The 27,379-nt window shown below is 40.5% G+C and overlaps 1 protein-coding gene across 1 annotated transcript in view; it reads left to right on the top strand.

Annotated features, from left to right (window-relative positions):
• Positions 1-7,640, top strand: part of SLBP (stem-loop binding protein) — a 9,411-nt gene extending 1,771 nt beyond the window's left edge. The window contains exons 2-8 of the mRNA XM_026846912.1: positions 239-367; positions 2,752-2,856; positions 3,382-3,441; positions 3,680-3,811; positions 4,411-4,560; positions 5,893-5,977; positions 6,728-7,640. Of these exons, the coding sequence (XP_026702713.1) occupies positions 239-367; positions 2,752-2,856; positions 3,382-3,441; positions 3,680-3,811; positions 4,411-4,560; positions 5,893-5,977; positions 6,728-6,844 (778 nt within the window). The 3' untranslated portion in view covers positions 6,845-7,640. The remainder of the gene's footprint in view (positions 1-238; positions 368-2,751; positions 2,857-3,381; positions 3,442-3,679; positions 3,812-4,410; positions 4,561-5,892; positions 5,978-6,727) is intronic.
• The last annotated feature ends 19,739 nt before the right edge of the window (positions 7,641-27,379 follow it).

The raw sequence follows: 27,379 nt of genomic DNA, 5'->3' as shown, positions 1-27,379 counted from the left end.
AGGGGTGACAGCGCCCGGGGCTCCCGTGCCCGCCGCTGTCCGTTAATAGCGGCGTTGCCCTGCGTGGGGGCGCCTCCCGCTGAGGGGCTCCCAGAGCCCGCGGCCGTTGGTGTCGCTCAGCTTGATTAGTCGAAGTAAAATTAGCGAATAACCCACGCTGTCCGTATGCCTTTTCGAAGAGGTTAATAAAGTAAAACCGCTTAGCGTGCTCACGTTGTCTTGGCTTGTCTGCTGCCAGCCCACAGCCTCCGCCTCGCTGGTCCCAGGGAAGGAAACGTGGCGCGGATGGAAAGCGGAGAAAGACTGAATCCGATTCATCCGTTTTTGATGAAAACATGTACAGACCTTCTGACAACAGGTTGGACAGGTAGGTAGTGCTTGCAATAGAAACAACTCTCTGCGCTTTTGTTCATCAGAAGCTGTTGAATAGGCAATTGTACTCGGCCTTTCAAGCCCTGCCTATTTATAAATCGCTTGTCGACCATAAATAGCTGGTCTTAAAGGAGGAGAAAACATTTAATGCGGTGCTCTTACCTTGGAGTCACTTCTTAAGAATAAATGTTTTTCAGTTTTGTCTTGATTTATGTTCTCCATAATTTTCTGTCCCATTTCATGCTTGCTCACTGCCATTTTCATGAAGCAATGACTGCACGAGCCAATTATATTTGTTTGTGGATATAGACTGTACACACTGTCGTGGTAAAATTAAACAAGATGACAAATTAAAAATTCAGGTTTTAAGTCATCTGCATATCTCTGAAGGCAGTACAGACCATCTTGAGAAGTTGTGTCTGTCAGCACATGTGTGGTGGGGTCCACTTTTGAGGTAATTTTCTGTTTATACTGCTGCTTGCTGCCTTCCTTATAATTTCCCAGCATGTTTAAATATAAGTTTAGTGAGAGAATCTTCTTTTATATTGCTGGCTGTATCTGAGCTATTCATGCTATGGTCCCTTTAGTGCCTTGTCTCAGTGGATGGGAGTTGTGGCCTGCAGCCCAGTTAATTGAATCTAGATTTCTAATCTAAATGAAATGGGTTGTGCCCTGTAGCTACCCATCTTTCTTTGCTGATAATAAGCGGGGAAGACATTGCTTAGTGGCTCAGATTACAATATCCAGGGTAAATGCAATTAACTTCAGGAAGCATGTTTGAGTAGGAGTACAAGGATGAAACTTTATAGATTGTTTCATCAGTTTGAACCTAAGTAAGCAATGTGTCTTCCAGTATTGAATTGAGCAGGAGTACTTTATGGTTTTGTTTAGATTCAGCTCTGATTGACATTGTTCTCTTCCTGCACTACAACTACTTCTTGTTTATGCTAATTCAACTTTGTCAAAATAAAATTTTAGATATGAAGAGGTTCATGGTTATAGCCTTGTGTTTCTGCTCCTCTGGCAGAGTTTGAGCACCATTTCAGTCCTAGCACAGCACCAGAGCTGATCACCAAGTGTGAAATGACTCGTGGGAATGAGAGTTTTGAAAAAGATAGCCAAGCTCAGTATGTCTGGCACCAGAGCAAATAATCAAGAGGAAAAGCTGTAGATCCTCCCCTGTTCTTCCTCATTCTTTGTATACACAGTGCAGTTACAGAATCAAACAAGGATAAAAAGATATGACACCATGTTGAGGAAAAAGCTCAGATGGTGAGACTAACGGTACTTGTGGGTCTGTGCTGTTCTCTACCATAGGAGAGCAATAACTGAATGTGGCCTCTGTTTTCTGCAAAATTAGAAATAAATATAAGCAAATGCTAAAAATCCTTGAAGGTTAAACAGAGGGACCAGTACTGTTTGCTATGGATTTTTAATTTTCCTGAGTTGATAACTAGGTTTCATCTGGAAAGAACTTTTAGTTTGAACTTAACAAAACCTTCCAAGTAGTGCAAGCCAGTTTTTGAGCTGGTAGTAGGAGGGGAGTTGGAACTGGTTTTAGTATAGATGGATCTAATTCCCTCAGTTCAAGGGACTTCTTTGCACAGAATCCTGCTAAGTTGCCAGAGTGTTTCTGTAGATGCAGTTTTTCGTTTGTATTTTTGGAAAATCAGGAGGGCAGAAACTGGAAAACATACTTAATCTGAATGTAGAAACTGTTGTTGGCTGGGAATTCCCCTGCAATAGCCTGACTCTGCTCATGATGCTAATGGGCTACAATAAAGTTGTTAAATACCAGTTTGCAAAGTCATAGCAAATCTTTTTACTAGCTGAAAATGGGCTGCTTTTTCGGTGCCTTTGCCTTCTCTAGGTATATTTTCACAGGGAGAAACTCCTAGTGCTATTGTGTAATTTTAATTAGCTGTCCAATTTAATTCTGTGTTCTAATTTTTGTCTCTCATAGCTAACGAGTCTGCAGTCATGAAAGCATACATATTTAACTCATTTAGTGGAGTGAAAATGAGTAAATGAGTTAAGCTGCTATTTCACATACCGTTTTCTGAAGGACACTGTCTTAAAGTTATTGAAAGTATAGTCTAGGTTATATGTTACTGTGGTATGTTTCTATAGATACCTAAATAAACTTTTTAAGAAAACAACCAACCCAACAACATAAACTCCAAACTCCACAACCTCAAGGTGGAGCTCTTAACTGATTGACATTTTAACAGAACAATACAAGATGTTCACAGCCATTGTGAGTACTAAAAATGAGTATGTTAAATACTATCCAGCTGTAGATGGGGGAGATGCTGGGTGTAGGGTGGGAAATACAAGAAAATAAAATTTTAAGGTAGAGGCTTTTTTTATCCTTTCTAGTTTTACAACACCAGAAGGCCCAGGACCCCTTTCCCGGTGTTCAGATTGGGGAACTGCAGTGGAGGAAGATGAAATGAGGACCAGTGTTAACAAAGAAATGGCAAGGTACCCATGGGTATTTAAGATGAAGTGGGGAAAGGAGGGAAATGGAAGTTGTCTTGCAGAATCTGTGTTGACTTCTATTTTTAAATTCACCATTGCAGTAAAAGCAGACCAACCTTAGCTTATTGTCTGCTGCTTTTAGGTCAGCTTTGGCTTAAGTCCTGCAGGAAAGACATAGCATACTCTCTGGAGAGTTGATGTGTATCAGTATCTCCCTTTTGGAAGAAACATTTCTTGAATCTTTTAGATTGAATTACTTTGAAAGTCATTTTACTAATTACTGTTTTTTCATATTATTGCTATGAAAAGATTTTTAGGAGAAAGAGTTAAGAAGAGAGAGTCCTCAATTATTTTTTTGGAGGGGGGGAAACTGAAACATCCATTCCATAGTGGAAAGACATTTACAGTCTGGGTTGGCTTCAAGACTGCTGTTTAGCTGAGAAGTCAAATCAACTATTAGCTATAACAGTGCAGCCTTACAAGTTCTCTTTGTGCATGTATATTCTTTATACTGATTTGAACTTACAGATACAGAAGAAAACTCCTGATAAATGAATTTTCAAGAGAAAGGAAGTCCTCCTCTGGAAGGTAGGTTAAATTTCTAGCTTACATGAGGAAAATACTGACAATAGGTCTGAATTTTCACATGTACCATGTTACTTCTTAAAATAATTAATTTAAAGTCTGCTCCAACACTGTAATTCAGTAACATCCTAAGCATTCATTTGAAAAGTTTTTAACATGTTTTTTTATAGTCTTCTACACATGGGTTTGAGTGTTGCTTGTTTTCTAGTAGTCCCAAATCTACAACGTTTATTTTCTTTAGTTCTGATTCAAAGGAGTCCACTGTGACAGTAGAACTTGAGACAGATGAAGTGGTTTTGATGAGAAGACAAAAACAGATAAACTATGGAAAAAACACCATTGCATATGATAGATACATTAAAGAAGTTCCTAGGTAAGCTGCTTGAGTTACTGGAAAACTAGATGTTGATTATAAGTCATACCTGTTCATTAATATACTAAACTTGGTATCTGAGACATTCAAATAGAAGGCATCTACAAATTAAACTAAGACATTTTTTAACTGCTAAGTCACACTAACAGTGGAATGAGATGTGGATTTTCTTTACTGGTCAGTACATGAGGAATATATATCTCTTCAGACTTTCTCATGCTGCAGAAATTGGAGTGAAAGTTCTTTTGATTGCTCTTGTCAACTAGAGGAAATTAATTTTTGAAGTCAGTTTTCTTGTTAGTAAACTAAAAGACTAAATGGACTACAGTTGCTTTTCAGTTTGGAATGAGGTTTTCAGACCTATGATTGATAATATTTTTTCATTTGACTCAGAAACACTAAAAGGCTCATATAGAGCTGACAACTTTTCACTTGTAGTGCTGGAATTGCACGGTAGTCTTTTCCCATAAACAATATAATAACTTAGAATTTGCTCCATTGTAATGAACCTGTGTAGCAGGCAATCAGTCTTAATATTTAAACCTGCATGTTATATGTGAAAAACACTAATGAATCTTTTATGTCTGATATCTGAATAGGAGCCATCGCATACCAGGAGTTCATCCCAGAACTCCAAACAAATTTAAGAAGTACAGCCGTAGGTCATGGGATCAGCAGATTAAACTATGGAAAGTTGCCCTGCATTCCTGGGATCCACCTACTGAAGAAGGATGTGATCTGCAAGAAATGTATGTATACAGCGTGCAGGATAGCTTTATAACAATTCATATATAAAATAAAAAGCCCCCCCAACAAACAAAACCCCCATAAAACAAACAGCGTAGCACTTTTTGAGACAAGTCAGTGATTGCTGAATGTTTTCCCTAGTGACTTGTCCATACTTAGTGCTCTTCAGTTCCTTCTTGGTCAAATAACTAATAGCTTTCTGAACCTAGTAGGTGGGACTAGACCTACACAGTGTCCTTACAAGGGCATACATATATATCCCTCCCTTCTTTAATGTATGTTCTCTGGGTGAAATCAGAGCTCATTCTGCAGTGCTCTATAAAAGAAAACACCACACCATGGAGGCAAGCTGATTCTTTCAGAGCAGTCTGCAGATTAATTGGTGGTAGAAGCAGTGCTGGAGAGGTCTCGCTAATTGACAGATCTCATAAATATTGAGCTTGGACCAGTACAATGGATGAGAACCTGTCTCATAACCTCACTAGTTCAAGAACAGTGGTATAAATTGTTGGTTCTTGAGCAGAGAGGAAGGAAAGTACTTGTAAAATCACTTCAAGGTACCATTAAGGTAAACCATGGTCACAAGCGTTCATGCTCCAAACTACTGTGGTATTCTGCTCTAGGAGATACAGAATAATGCAACTAGTTATTTTCCTCTATAGAGAGCAATAAAGCTGGTAAGGCAACATCCAAAATAAAACTGTGGGGCTACAGAATGAAGGGAACACAGATGTAGCTAATTCATCAGGAAGCAGTTTTGTGGCAATAAACTATTGTTTTTCCCTAACAGTGCTGCTGATTTTAAAATCATTATGGAGTAATGGGATCTCAAAGCAAAGGCTTGCTTTTAGCTTCCTTTTACTTGTAGTTGATATGAAGGCAGTTGGTGTTTCAGCCTGAAGCCTACTGTATATGTTGGTGTTGGAATACTAGTCTGTCTTCAAATGCTGGGGTCTAATTCTGTGTATAGTGGCTATTAAATCTGTTGCAAAACAAATTGATGTAAACCTTGTTTGGAAAAAAAACCAAATTACTTGCTCTTCCATAACATTTGTCACTTGTGTTGAAGCATTGTTTTAATGTTGGGTATTTGTGTTTGACAAGTTGCTGTATTCAATCTCAAGACTTTAATTTAGTCCTTGACCATTTTGGCTGTATTGAGTTGACCTGCTATTCTGTTTGGTCTCTGCAGTTTGACACCACTGCCCTTATAATCTCTGTAGGTCTCTTAGCTCTTGTTTGGCCAGCGTTTTCAGAACTGCACCTACGAAGTGCAACTTACTACTAAAAAATTGAATTTGTTTTAAGCTGTATTCTTTTGAATTATTTTATAGTATTCCTGTTGACCTTGGTGAGATGGAGACAGAATCTGTTGGAAGCAATTCTACTGAATCTCAAACAAGCTGTCAAGATAATGATGTAAGTATATCAATCATTTGCATGAATATTTGTTAATAATTGGTCCTTTATTTAGAATTTTATCCAGAGTAGCCTGAATACATGAGACATTCCATAGCTTCTTGTGTTTAGGACCTGTTTATAAAGCTGAGCAATCATTAAATTCAGGCATTTCCCCAGCTATAGCCAACATCCCTCTGTAGTCTGAATTTAGAGAGTTAGAACTTGTGACCATCTCAAATGACAGATAGCTCATTTTTCATAGCCTGCGAAAGAAAATTTATCTGTTCAAAGTATGTCAGTTATGAACTGTAATGTACAGGGGAAATATTACTTTTTAGATTGCAATATCTAATGTTAAAATAAGATGTCATTTTCTTGGCACAGTCAGACTTTTTGAAGTAGGCTCCTTTTGTATCCAGAAAGCATTTAGTACAGCTGACTGGTAATCTTCAGTGAAGATCTAGAAATGTTTTTCTTACTGGGTTTGTTACTCTGATGTATATTGAATCTGTATAATGTTTTAATGTATGCATATATAGATCCTTAAAACATTTGCAAGAAATCTTAGAATGTGCTTGAATGGGAAGAAGCCTTTATTTAAATCTCTTTAATCATAAGACTAGCCTTCAGTTTTTGTATGGCCTCTATAAAGTGTTTTTAAAAAGCCTCTGTTATAGGGTGGTCTAAATTAAGTTCAGAAGTGAAGTGAATTACTGTGTAACTAAACCTGTATTTAACTGCTGATTATTAACTGGCTTTGTATTCCAGGATACCTGTTCTGGCACTTCCACCAAAGTTAGACATGTTGACTATCAAGCAGAAGGTGAATTTGACTTGGAAGTGTGTTTGGGTGAACCACTTAAAGATTTCGATACTGTGAGTTAAATAGTTGCATGCAAACTGTTTTAGAGGAAGTTTCTTTTAAATTTGAGAGGCTAGCTTGATTTATGAACTGTTAATAGTAAGAAAGCTTAAAGTTGAAGACTGTCCTCTAAGTTGTGGTTCGTCTACGTTTTCTCTGGACCAAACTGATGTAAAAATACTATGCAGTTGTGTGACTTCTTTTTAACTTTTAATTTATGTATATCAGATTTTTTTAAAAAACCTTTAAATAGAAAAAACTAGCCAAAGGCAGTGCTATCCTCAAGTAATTACAAATAGTACAGCAAGATCTTACTGATTTCCTACCCTTCATTGTGTCCATAATTTCAGTTATCCACCTGCTGATCAAGAGCAAAGTAGGGAGGTATGTTTGAGCATCTCTGTTACCTTGCTCTTCCATTTGGGTCTTCTACAAAGATCTGACTCGAAGTAATAAAAGTGGTAGCTGAACCATATTGCTGATTAGTACTAGTAAACTCATCTACTGCAGTTATTTACTGTCATATTAACTGCCTTTTTAAAAACAAAATTTGCAAAAATGTTTCAGAAACAGTTGGAAGTTAAATACTCTTAAGCAATTGGTGGTCAATATGGTAAAGCCTAGGCAATAATGCTTGAAGAAGAAGTAGCCTGAATTTTAAATTTTTACATAGTCATGAGTCCTTTATTAATACAGTCAAGACAACAGTGTCTAGGGAAAGTGCTTGATTCTTTTTAATTTGCTGATTTTTAAATGTAAAAACTGTTGTAAATGTAACACTGTACAGATTTTTCTGCTGAAAGCAGTTAATGTTTGTTGCTTTTGTATGGGATGTTGCTGGAAAATAAACAGAATTGCATTTACTTAATGACTCTTCAACTTTTTTCTTACTAGTGATGTTCCATGGATAACAAAATGCAAGGAAAATACTGAAAGCTATGTATCTGAGACTGGTACTAGACTAGGATGTGTGTGTTAGCACCATCCTCTGACTTTGTGGGAGACCTTAAAAACTATTTATTTGTGTGCAGGCACTGGAATGAATTTAAGAGTTATAATGGGTAAGCCTGTTGTTGTCCATCTGCAGGCTCTGTAGAAGCAGTTTAGTAGATGTCCATTAAATGGTTACCAAAACTGCTAGAAGAGCTAGGTGGGCACTTCAATCTTGTTTACTATACAGGACCTTTTGTTTAAGTCACCTCACCTGGTTTTATCTCTAAAATGGAATTTCTGGGTGTTGGTGTTACAACACAGGCTCAGCGGAGACACACAATTGAGTTGAAAAGTTTTTCCTAGCTGTAAGCAATATTACTAGTTATCTGATTTGTTAGGCACTCTTAAAATCTGGGAGCTTGATCTGATGGGGAAACTTTCAGGAGGAAGCAGTGTTGTTGGGATAAGGTTGGAGCTATGCTCTGGTGTTCAGGAGACAGCCTTTCTAGAATGTATTTTTCTCCAGAGAAGGCAGCAAAGTGATAGTTTGTCTTGCTTACTACCTGGAGTAAGGCCTCTGCCCTCTCCAGATTGCTTTTCTTGTGGCACATTTTCTGGCCACACTGTCCCTGATTGTTCTTAAGTGGTTTTGATGTGTAGTACCTAATTGTAGCTTGAACTACAATTTGCTTTAGAACTTTTTTTTATATATATCCCCTTCAATAAAAGTGGTCTGAAGGTCAAGCCAAACTCTTTCATGTGTAACTAGAGAATCATCTGATGCCTTTACTTAAGGCTTCTACATAATGGCTAAAAGGGGCTTAAACTAGACTTTCCAGGTAGCACTAACTGTTCTGAGTGTCTTGGTTTTTAACTTTGACAGTAGGCCTGACAGACAATTGTGTGTGAAGCTGCTTGGGAACACTATTTCATGTCATGGCTAGTTAATATTAGGTTTTATTAATGGTTAATGCATCTGAGTGAGGCAATTAAAGCTTAATGCAGGTCTGTCTCTGTGCTACTTGACAGTAACTGATGGTATTAAACTATTTTTATAAGAGGTTTTTTTTTTAGAATGTGTGTTTTAAAGGTTAGCAATGAGTAATGTGAAGCCAAGAACAAAACTATTCATTTCTTAAATAAGCTATGAATAGTTCACACGGTTGAACATCAGTCTAGAATAAAGTATTAATGTTAGAAGATGTGTTTTTACCCAGTGTGGTATGAGTAGGGCAAGATTTCTGTAGCAGACTACATATTGCATACCTGGAAAGTAGCATTTTGCATCAACTTGATTTGGTTTTCATAAATTTGAAGAATGGTTAGTAGTTGACACAGATGAGTTAGAGTTTGCATGTTATCAGGAGACAGGTGCTCATGCTGCTTAAACACTTGCTGGAGTGAGTAATAATACTCAAGATGTCTAGTTTGGTGGTGTTATACTGGAATGGCTATGCAGTGAATTGGCTTCTAGTCATGCTGTTCTTAACATCAGGCTATATCTAAATTTTGGTCAAATTAAGTGGCAGAATTTGTCAAGGGTACACCCAGGCTGTTCAGGATGTCTTAAATCAGCTAAGTTCTGAGTTACTAACAGATACATGTAATTTATTCTGAGTAACATGGGCCATGTTAAATACCACTTTACATAATCCTCGAGTAAATCAATAACTTCAATCCTTTAGGCAGTATTGGAGTCTCTATGCTAGAAGAGAATAAATTAGATGAGATTTTTAAGGGGATGCAGGGTGTGGTGGCATGTTAATCTGTACCTGAGTATCAGAACAGCCAGTAGAATGATTTTTTTTTTCCAAAGTTTTTCTACACCACTGTAGTTTCCACTGATCCAACCTGTTTGGCAATATTTAAATGATTGTTTAGAGACTTCCAAAGGGTCAGGTTACTTACACCTAGTTTCTAAATAATAATGCACATGGGTCAGGGCAATCCCAAGTACAAATACAGGCTGGGCGAGTAGTGGATTGAGAGCAGGCCTAAGGAGAATGACTTAGTGAATGAAAAACTGACTACGAGCCAGCAGTGTATGCTTGCAGCCCAGAAAGCCAACTGTATCCTGGGCTGCATCAAGAGAAGTGTGGCCAGCAGGGTGAGGGAGGGGATTCTCCCCCTCTGCTTTCATGAGACTCTACCTGGAGTGCTGTGTTCAGCTCTGGGGGCACCAACATCAGCAGGACAGGGATGTGCTTGAGCAGGGCTGGAGCACCTCCCCTGTGAGGACAGGCTGGGAGAGCTGGGGTTGTTCAGCCTGGAGAAGGCTCTGGGGAGACCTTGTAGTGTCTTTCCAGTACTTAAAGGTGCTGCAGGAGAGGTGGAGAGAGTGATAGGATGAGGGCTAATGGTTTTAAACTGAGAGAGGCAGATTTAGATTAGATGCAAAGAAGAAATTCTTCACTGTGAGGGTGGTGAGGCCCCTGGAACAGGTCACCCAGAGAGGCTGTGGCTGCCCCCTCCCTGGCAGTGCTCAAGGCCAGGTTGGATGGGGCTTTGAGCAACCTGGGCTAGCGGAAGGTGTCCCTGCCCATGGCAGGGGGGGGTGGGACTAGGGGATCTTTAAGGTCCCTTCCAACCCAAACCAACCTGTGATTCTATGTTGAATCCAGTAATTATCCACTGAGACAGCTAGAGGACATGCATGCATTTCAGAGCTTACTGAACAAAAGTTTGGTGTTCTACTAGTCTCAAAAATGTCCATGTCTCTGAAAATCAATTTTTATTAAGCTTTTTCATAACCTCACAGGAAGTATTAATTCCAGAAAATATCTAGGTGTATAATCTGAGACTGTTAATGTGGTTCTTGGTGACAAGATAATACATAACCAAATACTATTAAAACAATTTGAAAAACAAATACCCCCCACTCCCCCTAAAAAAACCCTAAATCAACCCTGATCTTTTTGAGTAATTTCTCTGTGACAGTCCTTATGATTTTGTGATGTGTGTTTGGAATCTGTATTGGAGGAGGAAATGTAGGAGTCTTTCACTAAAAGATTCAGGTATGGGAGTATGTGTGGAAAACATTGGGAAAAACCCTAATACCAATGCAGTGTAGAAAGGTAGTAGGCAAACAACTGAAACTAGTATTTTTCTGTTATAATGGAACATACAACAAATACTTCAGCTTTGGCAAATGTCTTGAGATGCTTTTAAATTTCTGCAGAGTCACTTCACAGTGGTTAGTCCATAAACTTCTATATAATTTGAGACAGATCCAACTAACCTGCTACTAGTCAGCCAAGATGTTGAGCACAGGCCCTGGGGTATGATCATGGTGCTCTCAGCGTTGCACCCAGCCTGCCCTGTAAGCATCGTGCTTGCATGCAGAGCTGCCCCGCTGTGGGGAGCAGTGCTTCTCACTGTGCTGCTCTCAGTTCCATCTGTGTTCTGTCCTTGCACCTTTCAGAGCTATGCCATGTCACTTCTGCTTCAGAGAGTAAGGTCCTGTGTTACTGTTGCTTTTTCTGTGCTAATTCATCCCTTGCTTTCTTTTCCTCTAATGTGCTCCATCTAATTTACAGATAACTTAATTCTGATGGCTTTCTTAAAAGCCAGCCTTAGGTGCTGTTTGTCATGCATCCTTACCCAGGAACTAGGTATGTGTTGGTTAAACATTTCAACCTAGAAATGTAGCTGGTCTGTGTTCAGTAGCTGTTTGTGAAACAGGCTCAGATTTATCCTGAAGCAGCTGGGCATCTATAGTTGTGTCTTCAGTCCCATGAATCATTCCCCCTTGCTTCAGCTACTTAGAGAACTTAATTCTTATGGATTGTATTTAAGGAGGGTGCTTATGTTGTCCGAGTTTGGATGTTTTTTTCAAAGGTACTGAACACTGAATTGGAAAACAACTTTTTTTGCACGAGAATAAAGCCTTCTAGCAGTTAAATGTGGGATAACCTCATCCATTTAGGTTAATGTCTGGTAATGGACTAATCTTATGGAAAAATAACATCCATATGTTCAGTTGTGCATAGATGCGTACAGTGGAGTTTGCTTCTGATGGAGAACTGGCAAGTACTGCTGTCAAACTTCAGCCTCATTAGGTTAAATTCCTTTAAAAATAAAAATGAACAGGTTGTTATGTAGGCAGCAGAACCTGTCAACCCTGCTTTTTATAGATCTGTGCCTTCTGTTTTATGTTTCTCTTACTCCCTTCACACCAAGTCTTGTCCTCTTTCAGCATCCTTCATGCCATGCCTGGCTAACTGACAGTAGTCTTAGCTATGGCTAATTTAAAGCTCCATCTGTTTTGACTGGGTAGTTGGTATGCATGTGCTGATAGGGTGGCAAGCAGAATGTTTCAGAGCTAAACTGTCCCAACGTTTCCTTCACTTGGGCATTAATTGGGGTCTTCATTACTTAGCTGTTGTCACATAAAGCTAAAGGAACATATATAACTTTTTGTTAAAGAACTGGAAAACCATTTCAAAAATTAGAGAGAGCAGGACAGATGTTTTCAAAAAGACTTGACAGTACAATGATTTAAGCTTCTTTAAGGAAGCCAATCTAAAGCCATCTTTGTTTTATGAATCCATTTCTAAGCCAAAAATGCCATTCAAACAACATTTTGTTCATGTGTGTATTTACTAACGTTATTTTCAGGAGTATCTGCTTATTCATGTTGCTAATGCAGATAAAACTCCTGGTATAGAGGCAAGGCATAGCTAGACCAACTATGTATGCTTGAGTATGGATCTGCGTGGAAGTCTGCTGGGGGGGTCAGGCATTAATTTACCAAACTGGACTGGTAAAAGAGTCCTTCTGAAAGAATTTTGAACCTCCAGTAAGTTCTTATTCTTCTGTGTTTCTTTCTATATGGTTTCGCAAAATGTGAGAAGATTGTGGTTACTAGAGGTTTTAACTTTTTGAGTGCTTCCTGACATATAGGGATAATTTTGCCAAAATAACATAGCAATAGTTAAGATCTTGAAGTTACTTTGGGAAGTGCCAAAAATCCATTTCATTTTCAAAGAAAACATTGTAGTTAGGATGTAGTGTATATACTTAAACTGGCTAGGAGAGAAAGCAGTACTGCTGAGCAGAATTTATTCTATACATGTAGTATTTAATTTTGTGGCATCTAGGTAGTACCTGATTACAAAACGGGCAAGGAATCAAGATCTAGCATCTGTCACTTCTGGCCCCCACTGTATTTTTAGATTACCAGTGCTATTCATTCTTTGAGTTTGATACTTATCTTTCTTGGATTGTGTTTAAGCACAAGAGCAAACCTAATTTATCCAAAAAATGCTGATTCATGCACTTGGGAAATAACTTAAGTTTTAAGTGGAAAGTTGGAACTTACTTTGTGGGTTAAACAGGGGTTCAGCTGTCTATGCTGGGAGCTTTCTATCCAAGTTTCTATTGAGAAAGTTCCTGGGAGGTACTGGAATGGCTCTAATTATTATCAAAAACAAGGTTCCCTTTTGTGTTTCTTTAGAAAAGGTCAATTCCATTTCTTCTGAAAAATGCTTTGTTTTCAGAAATATGAGCGCAATATAGAGATGAAGATTTGTGTCTGCTCTTTCAATCAGCTTTCACGTGCTAGAATCAAAGTAACTTTGCTATACTGCAGAGGGCAGTAAAAGTGCATGTTTAATTACATGCACACAAAAGAGAACTCAGAGTTGCTTTACATTTGTTGTAAATGCCAGGAATCTAATTATACTTACTGATTCTGACCTTAGGAGCAACCCATAGTTCCAATAAAACCCCTTCAAGTCTGTCATCTTTCACTGTTCTTTCCATTTCCAGTTTCACTTGATCTTAAGCCCATTATTACAGGGAATGGAAGATAATAGTAACTTAACAGCAGAGAAAAAATGGACTGCGAGGGGGAAAAAGTCCTCCTTGAGAGATAGCACTAGCCTGCTTGCATTTAAAATCCTTAGTGCTATACAGTGGAAATATCTGAAAATGCTTATTTAAATTGCTTGATGACACTTTTTTTTACTTTTGCAAAGAATAGAGAACATTTTTTTTTTTTTTCCCTGAGGGTTTGAAATTTCCCAGGGAAAATTAATTTCAGGATTTTATCCCCAGTTTTCAGAATATTCATGGACATTTGTTATAATGTGTGTGTCTCTTATACTTACTAAGTTGTCAGTGCTCTAAAAACATTGCTGTCTGAATTAAAATTACACACTCTAGTTGGAGTGTTGGATGTGAAATTAAAGCAGGGAATTAGCAGCAACTGAAAAGAGTACGTTGGTAAGGTTATCACATATGGTGCACAGAGGGAAGAATGTTAGAAAAAGTAATCAAGAGAGAGTCTGGCCGCTCTAGAGACTGCTCACAGCCTGAGTAGCTGGACATTGTATGCAAGGACATGGCAAAGCTAGAATTAATAGATGTATAAAGAATGAAATGACATTCTGGTGGTCCCCTGCATTTGAGCACTTACCTGGAATGGAAAAAAAAAAAAAAAAAAGACATTTTAAACCAGCCAGGTTTATCTGGAAGCAGACTTATACCTCAATGTGCTGCTAGAATTTCTGGAACAATGTACTCTGAAGATAAGACTATTAAAAGAAATACACTGTAGTGACAAAGAGTGGTCTGAAGATGCTTAGAAGAATTTGATACTAGGTCTAGCAAACCGTCTATTTACCAGAATAATCAATTACAGTTTTTCTGACATTTGACCATAAAACTCCTTCCCCTCATTCTTACTGAACAAACTAAATTGGCAGGAACAATCTTTATGCTAGACCAAGTATAGCATGAAGTATAAAGCACAGAGGTGAGGCTTTACCTGATCCTTAATTTATTTTTAATGGCATTCTGGTCGTTCTTTAGAGTATGTATAGAGAAGCATTCTGACTTAGTCAGTTTCTCCTCCCAGCAGTAAATATGGATACATTAATTATGAAAATTTTATATATATAATATTTTTTAAATCTACTGAAATGTTGACATAAGTGCTTCCAATAGTAGTGAATACCAGTATTTCTCAGAATAATAATCATGCCATAGGTTAAGTGAGACCTGATGCAGTTTTATTATTGGGAACTAAAAAATAGGATGGCTGGATGGAATTACAGGTTTTGCAAATCATAATCTGGGCTGGTTGAAGAAGTTGTGTTGAAGCAGGTGGTGAGCTCTTCAGAAAAGTGTCTAGAACTGGGTGGGGACAAGCTTCTGATGATGTGAAAAATTTCTATATACCAAACTTTTGATTTTAATGAAAATGTGAAGCTGTCGCTTTGGGGAACTCAGATTCAGAGCCTTGCTATGCCTGCTGTGGAAAAGGCAGTTAAACCAGGGACTTACATCTCTGCAGGCTCTTAACTGTTCTTCAGCTGGGGACCAGGCTCTCCTTGTGGTCAGAAAATATTCTGGAAGAACCTTCTGGTAAAAATGTCACAGTGTTACATGTTTTTTACATCAGTCAGTAGTTCTGGATGATGCTAAGATATTCCCTCAAAAAAACTCCTAAGCAAATCTAACTTGAATTTTCAGTCTGTAGTTCTTGGAGGTGAAGTGGATTTGGGTAGCATGGAGTAAGATCACTTTACCTTCCAGCACCAATCTCTTTCATCAGAACCACAAGTAACATTTAGGCCCTTAGTGGGAAATCAGCATAAAGTTTTTATCTTTTCTACATCAGTGCACTATTTTTAAAAGTTATAAAAACTCAGTGGATGTGTTTAGGAACACAGAGACCAGAAAATATTAGTTCTTTCATCAAAGAATGCAGTTTTTCTTGCTTTCGTAGCTTTTCTTGGTTTGGTTTTGATGAATTCATAAAGAAAAAATAAGGACTTTGCAGAGGTGTGTTTTACAAATTAAAATGAGTATTGATGGGGAAAAAATACATTCTTGTGGGTTGAATAAGGATGTCTGACTATTAACAACAAAGTAGGTCCCCTGTGTGAACTTTGTTGTAAATCAACTAATAATATATTACAGCCGAGAACAATATTTTGCGTTTAGAGTCTTACTGCTGTGAGTTCTACTTTTCACAAGGATGCAGATAAAAAAGGGATGATCCCTTTAAGAGCTTGATAGGTTAAGTCAGGAAATTCATATCTCTCACACCAGGCAAAAAATATGCTAGCAACTGCTGGGAAAATGACAACTGCAGTGTCTGATCGCTTGTCAAATCAATGAGGCTTTTCTCTCCTTTTGGTGAGAATTTATTTGCAGGGGTTGGTGAGCTGAGAAAATAAGATTCCTGACCTAATGGTCACCCCCATTGGTATCTCATTGTGGAAAATACTCTCTGCTGCAGTCCATTCAAGTGATTGGCAATGACAGCTTGGATGGATATTGTCAGTTGACAGGGCTTTGCACTCTCCCTGTTTTAAAAATGATGCGAGAGATCCCTTCCCCAGTGTGCAGTGCCACAAGTTGAGTTTATGAATGAATGGATGAATGCATGCTTCTCTCCTGTCATCTGCAACAAAAAAATATTCCAATCCTATCCCTGAAATGATATGCTAAGTAAATTCACACACATGCATTTAACACTCAAATGGTGCCTTGAAGGCAAGCTGAGCAAGTCCTTCCAAACACTGTGGCTGTATTTATTTTTTTTTTTTTTGTAGTCAGTAGGAATTTCATGGAAAATGTAAAACTGCCCATTTGATATGGAAAATCTCCATGAAAAATGTGAAATTCCAGTGTTTCCAGCAAGGTTTTGCTGACAGCTCATGCATGGAGAATAGCCTGAAAGACATGCATGCAATTAAGGGATCCATATAGCTGAGCTGGAGAGAACAACACAGGCAGTGGGGGATGTGGCCTTTGCTAGGGCCAGCTGGTGTCTGCTCCTGGACTCTCTGAGGGCACCAGACCATTGAGAGAAGTGGGGCGAAAGGGGAAAAAAGAAAACACAGAAGCTTCAGAGAAAATGAACCAAGTCTATCGGAGAAAATCCTGAAGCTCCTAGGTAACACTTTCCCTCCCCGCGCCTCCCCCTGTCTAGATGCTATTAGATGGTTTAGAGTGTGACAGAAGTTTCTTGTTTTCGCAAACCTGATAGTAATGATGCAACTATCAAGTATGCAGAGGCAGTGGGGAGCTTAGCCAGGGAGCCAGGTGCTAGGCTAGCTAGGATGATGAGAATGCATGGTTTGGGAGGGAGGGCATTTAAATTTTACTCTGTAATCAAGTCAGGCACGTCACACCACTGCTGGTAAGAGATGCTAGCAGTTGGAGAGACACTTTTGTGCTGTCTCGTGTTTCTTTGCTATGTTTCTGGATGGTTTAGCCCTACCAGGAAACGCTCAACTATTGTATTTATTCTAGAAGAGTGGTTTCTGCATGTCAGTTTGAAAAACCTTCATGTATCTTACTGAATATGGAGGGTAAAACTGAAAAGAGAACTACAATTCCTCCCCTGCCTCCCCCCCTCCGTTTCCATTGCAATAAACCAGTGTAACACTGCAGGTAGCTGATTCCTTGCCTCACCCGTGGTCATTTATCTGAGAAACTGCAGCCCACTGACACCAGCCTGGTGCTGTAGCATTTTTACATCTGTCACCTTAGCTACAGATTTAACCAGCGTTAGAGGGAAAGGGTTGAATAGTTTGTGAGCTAAGTGTTGAAGGTTTGCAGAAGTGAACATTGAAGCACAGCGAACTACCTCGGTGTGTTTTGTTCTGAAAAAATCCCCTGTCAAGTCACTTGCTGCCATCGTTCCTATCTGACAGGGCAGGTATTTCTACCCTATTTGATAGGGCAGGCAGGGAGATACCTACTCTGTGCAGAAGTGTGGTGTAGGCACACTGCAGCTGGCAGTGATCTGTGCTCTTGGGGGAGTCGTTCAGCACAGCACCGTGCACAGAACTGCTCGGACCTGAAGCAGCACGGCACAATTCCTGATGCTGCTGGATTGCCCTTAGCTGGGGCGTCTCTGCTTTGTGCTCCTTGCGCTGTGGAGACCAGGATTAAGTGGTGCACCTGCCAGGCTCAGTGTAAGGGAGTGTACAGGCACGTAAAGGAATTGGGAATGAACCAGAAAGCAGGTTGCCCAATTCCCAGGCATAACGCCCAGACTCATCTTTCTCATTTGGGTGCTATTGTGCAGTTTTCTCACAAAGCGATAGGGCTCATTCTTACTTTTTTGTTCATTCTGGTTAGAAAATACCTCCTGTATGCAAAGTTTGGGATAGAAGGTGAGAAACAGGTGGAGTCACAAGAAAGGGGAAAAATGAAGCATCAGTTGGTGTTGTGTATGAATGTAGAACAGAGGTCTGCTCTGCAGACAGGAGAGATGACTTGAGGAGAGGCTGGCCGTGAAAACGTGATTTCTATGCTGCTTCTGAAGCATATTTAATAAAGGACAGTAAAACCATGCAGCTTCTGAAATATCATAGCAAAACAGTCTCAGTTACCCTCTCACAGCTGCACCATCAAAGGAATTACATTTAAATGTTTTGTTTGGACTCTTCCCCCTTCCCCCTCCCTTCCCAAATCCCCGAGCACTCACTCCCACGCACACGGAATATATAAACTACACAGCAAGAGTATAAGGGTCCTGTCACGTGAGTTTTGCAATTGCAAAGAAAGAAGGTAAGATGCTTTCACTGTACTCCAAGTCGCTTTTGTTGCAATCTGAACAAAACTGTTTACTCATTGACTTAACCAACTTTTTCCAGAAAGGCTTGGGCATCCTGCGAAGCAGCCGTGCTTTGTTTGTAGCGGTCTGTTTGCTTCACCAGGCTGTCTGCAGCGCAGGGAGAATGGAAGCAAAGGGGACTCCTTGTTGGACCCCGTTGGCTAAGATTGCAGTACAGCATATATCCTATATTCTGTTCTTTGTGGAGTCATTTACTTCCACCTCTTCTGGTTTTCAGCTCCATTGCTGTCTGTATTCTTTTAAAGAGGGTATTTTGTGTGGCCTGAGAATGACAATCAGCGATGTGAGAATGCGGAGTGTAGAAGGGGGGAGCACTTTGCCACATTAGGACAGATATTAGAAGACCTACCAGGTATTTCTAGTAAAAGAGAATTATGTGCAATACATGACAACTATTTAAGGAGAGGATGCTGGTTGCTGGAGGGGTCCTTGGGGAAGAAAGTAAATCCAGACTTACAACCCTTCTCCTTTGCCCAGCAGTATCTCAGTTAATGTGCTTGCTCAGTTAATATTGCTGCTAGTTTGCAAATGATATAATGTGGCATGTCTGCTAGGTTAGTATATTGCCTAGCAGGGAGTAGGATGCCTTTATTAATGTCAAATTCCTTACATTTTGGAAGGTGATCATTTTTTTGATCGCCATGGATATGTAGGACTGTGGTTAACTGCAGAATTGGCTGAAATTGTAGGTATTGTTAAGGATTTGAGTGCATTCACATATAAAACCTGTGGAGAAAGGTGGTGGTTTATATATGAGTCAGCTGGGCCATTATCAGGGTTTGGCTGTGGATTAGTGCATCTCTTCAGCTGTTTTATATTGATCAACAATTTGGTTGCTATTTGTATTTTTTCTCACTTTGCCTGAAGAAGATAAACCAACTTCAAAAGGCAAAATTCACTGTGCCTAAAGAAAATAACAGCTCTGTAGTTCTGTAATATTAATACTGCTTAAATACCTGATTTCTCCTCTTCCATGGGGAAGAGGCAGAATTGTACCAACCAGGGCCAAATAATACAAACAGGCGTGCTTCCTTTCATCATTTACACGTACAAGGCTGGAATAGCTCCATGCAAGACTAGTCTGGAGTAAAGGTTCTTTCACTCTGTAGATAAAAATAATTGTTCTCAGAATAAGTCACGTATATTCTGGGACAGAGCCTAGATTCTTCTATAAAAAAGGCGTTTTTGCTGTTGCTGCAATAGCAACAGCCACAAATAGATCTATCCAGAACCAGTTGCACCAGCCAAGCCTTCTTCCCTTGATTAGTGGGCAGAATGTGGGTGAAATGATAAGGAGCGCATGGCAAATTGAAAATAAAAATGATGCATTGTTCTATAATTCAGAGGCTTCACTTTCTGCACATGTGCCCTTCGTGCTGTCGTCTTTTCAGGGGAAAAATATTCTCATTCCCTTAAAATGCTGGTGGTCACTCAACCATGGTGAATGTACTTGAATCTTAAGATTTATGATCACAATCCTGTTATCTGCAGTGTCAGGATGATTATCCCTGCAATCCTACAGGATCAACCTAAAAATTGTTGGACAAGAAAATTTTTTTGTCAGGAATTACAGCAAGAAGATGATTTGTTCAGAATTTGAAACAGACATAGTTATTTGCAGCTGCTCTGGCTGTCCCCCCCCTCATCTTTCCCATGCTGTCCAAACAAGATGAGATACAGGTTCTTGTTTCTTCTGTCAGCATGTATAGGCTGACTGGAAGAAACTGGCTATATTCTCACTTATTTTCTTTATTTTACAGCTGTGAGTATGCAATAACTGCACCATATGTTAAATACAATTGAAATATATTTTACCTTCGTGTCCAAGGATTTAATCTCTTGTATTGGGGTGAGTATATTTAACAGAGCATAAGTACAATACTGAGAGGTCTCTTGTGTGTAGAAATTTGAAGAGAAGTGTCTCTTCGCCATCAAAAGCTTACCACAGCCTGAGTTCTAATCTCTTTAGCCAAACAAAAGACAAGCCCAGTGACAACTACACTATCCATTTCAGTACAATTTCTTGAAGCCTCTGTCAACTTTCTGTGACACTTTCTCAGCAAATAGAAACTGCCCGTCACACCAGTGGACTATTAAAAATCATGACGTTTCCCTGGCAATAGGAGGATCACTTTTATACTTTTTAAAATTATTTAATTAAGATTCCTTCTCTAAGCACCTTCTCATACTAGAAAATAGCATCAGCACTAGTACAGATTTGACGAGGTGGTTAGTTTGGTTCAGTTTGAGGACTGAAAGGTACTCGTATCTAAATACTTTATAGATAACTTGTCTGATATAAGATCTACTGCAGTAAATGGAAACTTCCCACTGACTTCAAATGGCTCTCAGTTTAGGTGTTCAGGAAGGCCACAAACAGTGCCTATTTTAGAGAAGTAATTCAAGTGGTATTATATGAGGTTTTCTGCCTCTGTCTGACTTCTCATTCTAGGTTACACCAGTGTGTTAATTGTGCCAGGCCTCTTTTCTTTTGGGTTTACTGAATATGGTTTCAGAACATAGGGCCTTCACCAGGCACCCAGCTGGCCCATCTGGGTGGTCAGATTTGAATTCTTGCATCTGCAATCGTAATTTGATTGTCTTTAGCATCTTCCACGAACAGCTAGGGGCAAGATGAGGGTGTCTTTGAGATATCTCATGGCAATTATCAAAAGACTTTTGGAAAGCTCTGTGAGATCTCTGGGAATTTGTTCCTCCATCCTTTGCAGTTATATTGTCAAAGAAATGCAGCAGAGCAGACTCATTTTCTGTTCACGTTGCACAACCACTAAGGACTGTGTTGTGCTGAAGGTCACAGCCACTTGAAAATTGTTTACATAAGTCACAACCCAACAGAATTTAAAATCTGTTGCTCGTGCATTCTTACACTCTTTACTGATCCTTCTATCTGGCTATAATTTACAACCATATCTGTTCTGTGGAGTGGTGTGGAAGAGGTTAGTCAAATCCCACAGCTGAAACAAGGTCCAGGTAATGCCCAACATCATCTAAGACTGGAAGAGAGCTCAAGACAGTGCTTTTGCCCAAGGTGGGATCATCTTTACCCATCACATTGCCAGACCTCTTCCTAACCCCAGATGCATCAATGAGGTTCTGAAACCTCTCCAAGGAATCATTTCCAGTGCCTCAGTATCTTTACTATTAAGAAAACTTCTCCTAAAGATGCTCTTCTTTCTTGTGGTACTTTAAGTTACTTCTTTTTCAATCCACCATGAGCATGGAACACTGGAAAACACTGTAAGACTATCACGCGGGAGTTGTACTGAGACCACCAACTTGTCTAACAGATACAGCAAACAGACAACTTTGCATGTTAAGTGTGCAACCAATTTATGAACCTGCTTCTGGTGCTTTGGCCCTTGGAATCTCTGTGCAGTAAATGCAAGGAAATGTTTTTCTTCTTTTCTTGCCAGAGCCATGGTTTAGGTTCTTGCAAGTGTACCAGTTCAAGAGTATTAAGGCTGGCAGTGCTGCTGTGATTTAATGTCCATTTGTGGTGTACCAGTCCGTCCCTGGTGCATCTCATCTCGTTTATGGGACAGCTTCCCTCCTTCTGACCAAATGAGAAAGTGTTAAATGGTACTCAAACCAGCCTTGTGATGTGTGGTCTCTGTTCTCCAGCTTCTGTGAGAAATTGTCAAGCCTAAAACATCTGATGCAATTTTGCGTGAAGATTGGTGCTGCTCTGTTAATGGCAAATGATTCAGGTGCTGTCGTGCTAAGATCCTGGACCTTGCAAAGGGGAAAATACTCAAAAAAACCAAATGGAGATGAAGTTATGTATGAGCAGTTTAACAATTCACAGCTGCTGATAGGGAGGACCTTGTTTTTTCCTGCTCTTCCCCCTTTCCTTTTATCTCCAGCCAACCACATGGTCCTGCTACTTATTTTGTACCATCTCTTGTAGTTCTCAGACCCCTTTGTAAGCCAAATAACTGGTAGATCAGCCAGCTGATTTAGTTCAGTGAAAGTCACAAAAAGAGCCAGAGCCAGTGCAAAAATGGAGGACCAGGAGGCTGAGAGAGTGCGCTGGAGATGCACCAAAGATCTTTAGGTTGGGTGGAGCTGTGCCCGAAGGCAGAAGTTCTAGTATGGCAAAAGCAAATTTAACAGCTTGTCATGGTGAGGGAGAATCCTGCTCTTCTTCCTTCTGCTTCCAGCTGTGCCTTCCCTTCCTCTCCCTTGGGCCAGCTCTGGCACACGTTGAGTCAACTTGTTAAGTAGGCAGAAAACCACACAGGGAATTAAAAAAGAGTTGGCATCTCAAAGGGATCTGAATCAACGTAGCAAAGGGTCAATATGAGGGAGGGGTGGAGAGAAAAAGGGAGATTGTACCCTCAGCCTGTGAGAGATGAAGGTGCTGCAGTCTGGACAGGCCGCAAGATTCTATCCCTAGGATGAATGGATGTGTGAAAATGAGGCAGCATCCATCAGCAGCCTCCTCTGACCAAAGATGTAAGGAGCTGGTTAAGAACATGAAGGTGGCATGTAGCCAGTATCCTGCCTGTTGGATGCTAGAAAAGAAGGTAAGGACAGAAGTACCTTTGGAGATTTCTCTGGTACACTCTCCTAGCTTCCAGCTATCTGCAACTTAAAGGCTTCCTGAGTTAGAGATCACGCTTTTGTGTTTCACGGCCCTTGGCATGCCTTCCTCCTGAAAATTTATTTAATCATGTCTTTGAATCCATGAAAACTTTGGCATGAAAATTTGAGATACTTGGATGAAAAATTACCATAGTAATATAAAACCAGATCTAGCAGATAACACCCGGATTTCACCAGTATGATGAAAAATTCATGTAAACAAAGTTTCAAATGTTTTTCCTGGATTTTATATATATATAAAAATCAAAACAACCCCCAAAATTAGTAAAAATCTATACACCTTTTGCAAAACCATTCCTCTATTTTTCTCCGCTTCCCCTTAAATAATGAGAATCTTGTTACATTTACGCTGCCCCTACACAGCCTAAGGGTTTTTGCCCATGTTAACAGTGACTCTCTTTCTCTCCCTGCCTTGAGTACTCACAATAATGGAAATTTAGGAGTCGTAGCTGCTGCTAGAGGTCTACACACCATGGTGTAGTGCTGCTCGGAGCATGTCTCACTGACGTAGCTTTGAAGTGCCAGAACCAGCTGGCAGCCACCTACACCCAGACTCCTAGTGCTTACCAATGCAGGGGAAAGCCAACTGATATTATCAACATCAGAAAACATTTTAGCAACTTCCCTAGCCTAGATGGAGCTCCTGCAGCCGAGACATCTCAGTGTGGCCCGCTCAGTGGGTAGGTGGCTGCTGAGGAGCTTCCACTGTAGGGTTTCCCATTTGCACTTTCCTGGTGGAAAATCTTCTGTGTTACTCTATGGAATTGTAGTGCAACAATCGGCACCATTTTGCAGACTCCTGGGTCTCTTAATTTTCTTCTTGTTTTCTCTCTTCAGGAAGAGTGACCACCTGGATAATAGCCAGGTGAATTTCCTAGCTGTGTGACAGCCCTGGTCTGTGGAATGTAGGGGAAGCTGACTTCAGATAAGAAATTTCTGCCTTATTTTCCTTGAATAAAACAGAATAATTTAGGTTGGCAGGGACGTAAGAAAACCATCAGGTCAAACTTCCTTCCCACTCAAAAGACAGATACCTTAAACATTAGATTAGGTTGCTCAGGGTCTTGTTGGTTTAGTTTTGAGTATCTCCACAGATGGAGATACCATCATCTCTCCGGCCCCATGTTTAACCACTCTCATCATGAAGTATTTTTTTTTAATATCCATTGGAATTTCATTGATGCAGTTTGGATCTATTGCCTCTCATCCTCTCACTAGGCACACTTGAGAAGAGTCTAGCTTCATGTTCTCCATAATCCTCATAAGATACTGACAACAGGTGATTTAGTCCTTTCCAATCACCGAAAAGAGGGCAGAGCTGTGAAGCAGAAAGGCTCCAATCCCATCCCTCCCCTCTTTCCTTTTTTGGGATTGTTTTGATGGAATAGAGACTTTGCCGTGGTGTTCATTTCAATTCTTTCCTTTATTTTGGCTTCCACTAACGTCACATTTTTTTCAGTTGAGTTACACTCAGCCTGGCTTCTTATTTAGCCCCCATTATCATGGTCTGGAAATACCGCTAGGACTTTATTACCACCTGCAGGGACACTGACTGGCTGTGAAGTAAAGACCTGAAACAAAAAAGAGCCCCTGGGTTGGGTAAGAGGTGTGAGACCTCCACAACGCACTCCAGTGCAAGAGAGACGCTTATGGCGCTGGGTGTATGTTGGAGGCTCCTGGCCATTTTCTCAGTTGTTCAAGATCTCTGTCAAACGGCTGAGCTTGAGGCAAGGATCGAGAGCACAGACAGATCGGCTCTGGTGAATTTTGCTGGGGTGGGACAAGAAGCTTCTGCTCCCTGCTTGTCTGCTTCCCGTTGTGCAGAAGGTCATGGCACATCCAGCAAGAGTTGTGTGCTGACCTTCCAACCCACCCGAAAACCTGCTGCCTTCGTTCCCACCTTGTGCTCAGCAGTTTGTGTGAAGGTGCAGGGCTGTGACCCGAGCACCCCTGCCCGCTCTCCGGCAGCTGTGCTGCCTGCCCGCAGCGGCTGGAGTGGGCAGCGGGGAGCAGCAGCGCATCTGGATCTGCTGGAGCTTGTCTGCCGAAGTCAGTTTATCCAAATGCCCCGAAGAATCCTCTCTAAAGCATTAAGATGGAGATGGGTTGCTGCTCTTCTGCAAGAAAGGGAAGTGTTGCACCAGAGATAGCTGGGTTGGAGTGGAAGGCATTCATTTCAAGTCATGACTTGGTCCCTGCAGGCGAATGAGCAGCAGAGCTCTGCTGAGTGAGAACTCCCTGGCGTGATTTGCATTGCTCTTTTCCATACGTTCCGTAAAACCAGAGCAAACCTGTCCGTGGGTGCTCCTCACTTTGGTTTAGTTTCTCACCAGATTAAAGCAAACCGATAGAAGTCTGGTTTTAATACGGTACAGGAACGTCCATCTGCTTGCTCCAGGGTTTGTATTAGTTTAATGAATTGGTTTAAATTAACATCTAGTTGAACGAGTGCAACTCTTTCATGTAGATGAGGCCTGAGGCTACTAGATAAACAAGAGATGAGGTGAGAGGACCTTTAAATTCTTCACAGCCCAGCAGAAACCTGTATGAATGAATGGAGATCTATTTTTGTCTTTATTCTCCTACCTTTTAAAGGAAACCATAAAATGGCTGGAACAACTCTTGCAGAGAGACAGGGCCAGGGAATGGGTGGAGAGGAACGCTAGAAGGTTACAGGCGCAACTTTTGGAGGTTGTACCTGGGAGTGCTTCATCCCAAAGCCGTGGGAGCTGCCAGCAAGCTACGCATGTGTAGCACATGAATGGGTGAAAAGAGGAAATACAGGGGAAGGCTGCAGGGCTAAATCCCAATCCCATTTAAAGTCAGTGGCAAAGCTCTACTAACTAAGGTTGGCCCTTGGCCCTGAATTAATTTGTTCTGAGGGTTTGCCTGTGCAATTGTTAATCTGTGCTGATGAGCAATAATTGCTACAGGAAGGGAAAAGCGAAGAAGAGGCAGCACAAGAGCCATGGAATCCATCCTGTCCTTGCCTGGACATCTCACTGCATGGTTTCACTCTGTGTGTTGCTGGAGGGGAGCATCCTCCTTGTGCCAATGCCACATCAAAGAGCTGCGTGCGGTGCAAGATTTCAGCATCCCAGGGTAGCAGACAGTAACAGCCTGAGCTGCCTGTGAAATGAGCTGGGATATGGGACTGCAGCTGGACAAAAGCTCATGTTCCTTTTGAAGATGTTTGGGGAAACATAAAATCTAATCAGTCATACAGTGATTCAGGAAACTTAGTGTACAGGGAAAATGCATGTCACAGTCATTCATGGGTTTCACATACCGGTGCTTCCCCAAGAAGGTGGTTAATGTCAGTCCCAATTACAGATTGGGAAGATGAAGCACAGAAGAAAAATGACTTGCCTGATGTCACACAGGAGGTTAGAGGCATGGCAGGGACTGCTTTGCTTCCTTTGTTGCACTTCTGCCTTGTACTTTATCTATTAGACAAAAATGACCTTCTGCTTTAGGCAGTAAATATCTAATACAGATGTTTCTTTTTAATACCACAGTATAAATACAAAAGAATTTTAACTTGCACCACAGACCAAGGGTTTTTTTCTCTGCCAGGTGTAAACAACATGGTTCTGGGATGGCTAGAGCACTGTTTTTTTTTCCTTGCTGTTCATGTTGCAGTGGGGCTTTTCCTCACACATCTGTCTTAATGAATCCAATCATCTGGGGAGCATTCAGATAACATTTCTTTTAAAGACAGTTGAAGAAACTGAAAATGAAGCATGAGTTGTCCATAGCCCTGTTAAATAATATCAGGATATAAGGGGCTTTTTTTAGAGCTCTCTTGAGCTCTAGCCAGTACTACAATTGAAACTCTTCTTAAAAAAAGGAAATTAAGAAAGGCTGGTTATGAACACTCTGAGGAGGTTAATACTGTCTCATTTTGATGCTCTCAGTGGCTCGTATCCTTAATTTAAAGGAGATATAAATCTCATGTTTGCAAATGAACAAACATCTCCTGTGGTTGTGTTACACTGATCCTCCTTGGTTTCTCTCCTCTTGTTCTGAAGCACCTAATACTTGCAGCTATTAGGGGATGGTCCACGAGACAAATTCAGCATCGCGCTTCAGTCTGCAGGTCAACATCCATGCAAGGCATGGCAATGTCTGTAGCAACTGATCTGACTCTCTGGTGGATCCACAGACAGGAGATCCTATCTCACACACTTACCTTCTCCAGCCTTATGAGCTGCAGTCCTTTCAATCTCTTGGGCGAGTCTGGTGTGCTCTCCCCAGTGTAAGTCACAGTGATGCCTCATCCATCACTGCTGACTGTGTTTTCAAGGCTGTTTCCCAAAGTTTCTAACTACATCACTTGCTCTTTGCTCCAGGAGAAGGATGTGGACATAATAGGAGCCCAGCAGTCATTATCACAGGT

The sequence above is a fragment of the Athene cunicularia genome (assembly GCF_003259725.1).
Source record: "Athene cunicularia isolate RWA chromosome 4 unlocalized genomic scaffold, athCun1 chr4_part1, whole genome shotgun sequence".
Taxonomy (NCBI): Eukaryota; Metazoa; Chordata; class Aves; order Strigiformes; family Strigidae; genus Athene; species Athene cunicularia.
This window is presented reverse-complemented; position numbering and strand designations above follow the sequence as displayed.